Below are 2,780 nucleotides of genomic sequence, written 5' to 3' on the forward strand. Positions count from 1 at the left end.
CCACTGGCCAAGGTGTACTGGTAGGGCTCTGAGAGGAAGTGTGGGAGGGTGAGGATGAAGGCTCCTGTAGCCAGCAGGAGACCCCCGATGCCAATCAGTCGTGGACGGTGCACCCGGCTGCCAAAGTAGCTGACAAAGATGATGAGGATGGCATTGCTTATCTGCAGAGAGAGCAGAGGGGCCGAGTGAGAGTGCAGACCCTGTCCTTACCCATCCACCACAGAGATCTGACCTCATCCAGGAAGACCTCACAGGGAAGGGGCTGCCCAATGCCAGCTGTGGTGTCAGCCTTGCCCAGAGAGCCTCACAGAGGGCCAAACAGGAAGTCTCAGCTTTCCCTCTGTTGTCCAAAACCTTTCTCAGACCAAGCCAAGTATCTGGAGATGACTGAAAAATTCATTACCTAAAGTTGATCCCTCTCAGAACCTAGCCTTCTGGGGAAAAGTCCAAGGATGCCTCCAACGCTGAGTGGCTCCTGGAAATAAAACATGTTCCCTAATTAACTCCCATGTTTAATTAGGTACTAGTTTGTTTTGGTTTGGTTTGGTTTGGTTTTTGAGACAGTCTCACTCTGGCCTTGGGTAGAGTGGTATGGTGTCATCAAAACAGCAACTTCAAATTCCTGGGCTCAAGCAATCCTCTTGCTTCAGCCTCCCTAGTATCTGGGACTATAGGAGCCCTTCTTAATGCCTTTTCCATTTTAGTAGAGACAGGGTATCATTCTTGCTCAGGCTACTGTCCAACTCCTAAGGTCAAGGGATCCACCTGCCACAGCCTCCCAGTATGCTGAGATCATAGGTGTGAGCCACCGCCCCTGGTCTAATTAGGTGTTAGTTAAAGGACCTAAAGACTCTAGCTTCATAGATAGAATAACAACCAAGCAACATGCTTATCTCATTTAATCATACAACAATCATTGTTCACCTGACAAAACGGGGCTCAGAATATTAAGTAACATGTCCACAATCAATGAGATTAGGAGGTGGCTTGAACCAGGTTTGCTTGACTCTACAGCACCACAGTGTACCCAGAGTGGTCTGCTGCCTCTTGAAAAGGAGATTTCTGGCCTGCACCCCCTCTCTCCCTGGGCCTGTTTCCACTTCCGTGGAGTGAGGGACGAGGACCAGCACCCCTACATCCCTTCCCAGCTGGAAACATTGATAACTCCACATTTCTGGTGGTCCCTGGCGGATGTGCTTTCTGAGCTCCACCCAGAGCCAGGGCAGGGAACTGAAGGCTCCAGCTTGGGGGTGGGGTGTTCAATGGTAAAGTGGGTGCTGGCAGGCCTCCTGACCATATCTCCACCCAAGGACATGGTCCTCTCCCAGAATACATTTCACCTGGACTGGAGGAGCCCTGCAAATCTACAGCCATCACCCTGCCCTGCCCACACTCCAGTCTCCTTTTGGCTGGAGAAGCAGTGCTCCTGGCTCAGGAAACAGGGGCTAGAGCCTCAGTACCTAGCTCTTTCCAAAGTCACCAGTGACTTCCTCGGTGCTGAATCTACAGCCAAGGCTCAGTTCTTTCCTCACCTCTCAGCACCACTGATCTGGCTGCCCACTTCTGCCAGTGAGTTCCCAGGACACCACCTTCTCCCACTTTCCTTCCCCTGCCTGCTCCTCCTCAGCCTCCTCGATGTCCCTGCACCCCCAGCTCCTGCCAGGGTGAGCTGGTCCAGTCCCATGGCCTTACACACTTCGTGTGTGCTTCTGATTCCCAAGGTTCAGCATATCCAAACTCCCACTCTTCTTCCTCCCCCGCAAAGCCCAGGCCATCCTCCTGTCCTCATTTCAGTAAGTGGCACTTCCACCCTCCCAGTGACTCAAGCAGAACACCTGATCATCCTCCTTGACTTTCCTCACCTCAGAGCCAATCAGTCAGCAAGTCCCACTGCCCAGACCTGCAGCAACCACCCACAGGCCAGCTACTCCTGCTGTCTCCTGAAGCCTCCTAACTGGGTCCCTGCCTCTCCCCCTGCCCTGCTGCAAGGGGTCCCTCGTTCGAACCCTCCGTGGTAAAGGCATGCAGGGGCCTGCCTCACCAGCCCTGCCCGGTCCCTCTGCTCCTCTCCCCGTGCCAGCCGGCTGTCCCAGCTGTTTAGCTGGGCTTTCCATTCTCCGGCCTTCGTAGCAGCTGCTCCTTTGTACTTGCTGTCCTCAGGGCCCTCTTCTTATCTAACCTATTTTAGGTGTCTGCTCAGATGGAATCTTCTCATTAAAGCCTTTCTTCTTCTTTTTTTTTTTATTAAATCGTAACTGTGTACATTACTGCATTTATGGGGCACAATGTGCTGACTCTATATACAATTTGGAATGCTGACGTCAGACTGGGTGACACGGCCTCCCCCATCCCTGCCCATCCCCTCTCCCCTCCAGGACTTTATCTTTCCCTATAGGCCTTGTCGTCATCTTACCTATCCTAAGTTTTATTTCTATAAATAAATATTATATATATCCAGATGTCTGTCTGTTCCTTCCTGTCTCCCCTGCACCCAGAACCATGCCTGGCATAGACTCGATGCTCATGAAGTTGAACAAACTGAGGAAAACAGTAAAGGGCCGGCGGGAACCCCGGAGACCCTCCGCAAGGCCAGGAGGGAGCTGGCTCAGGCTGCACAGCGGAGGGGAGGGGAGGGTGTGAGGACAGCCCCAGTTGCTCTGCCAGCCTCTGGCAGATGTGGTTCTAGGACATTCTGAAACCTGGGTCTGGAAAGAGAGCTCCATTCACACACTTCTCACATTCCATTTATGTCCTTCTTGTTTCCCCACCACGTTTTCTCA

General features: G+C 52.5%; 1 protein-coding gene across 1 annotated transcript in view; it reads right to left on the minus strand.

The window, feature by feature from the left end:
- The window catches only part of SLCO2A1 (solute carrier organic anion transporter family member 2A1), a 78,655-nt gene that overhangs the window by 37,435 nt on the left and 38,440 nt on the right, over positions 1-2,780 (minus strand). The window contains exon 3 of the mRNA XM_003789405.3: positions 5-161. Within this exon, the coding sequence (XP_003789453.1) occupies positions 5-161 (157 nt within the window). The remainder of the gene's footprint in view (positions 1-4; positions 162-2,780) is intronic.

This window comes from Otolemur garnettii, unplaced genomic scaffold (assembly GCF_000181295.1).
Source record: "Otolemur garnettii isolate 467f Iridium unplaced genomic scaffold, OtoGar3 scaffold00032, whole genome shotgun sequence".
NCBI classification, from domain to species: Eukaryota; Metazoa; Chordata; class Mammalia; order Primates; family Galagidae; genus Otolemur; species Otolemur garnettii.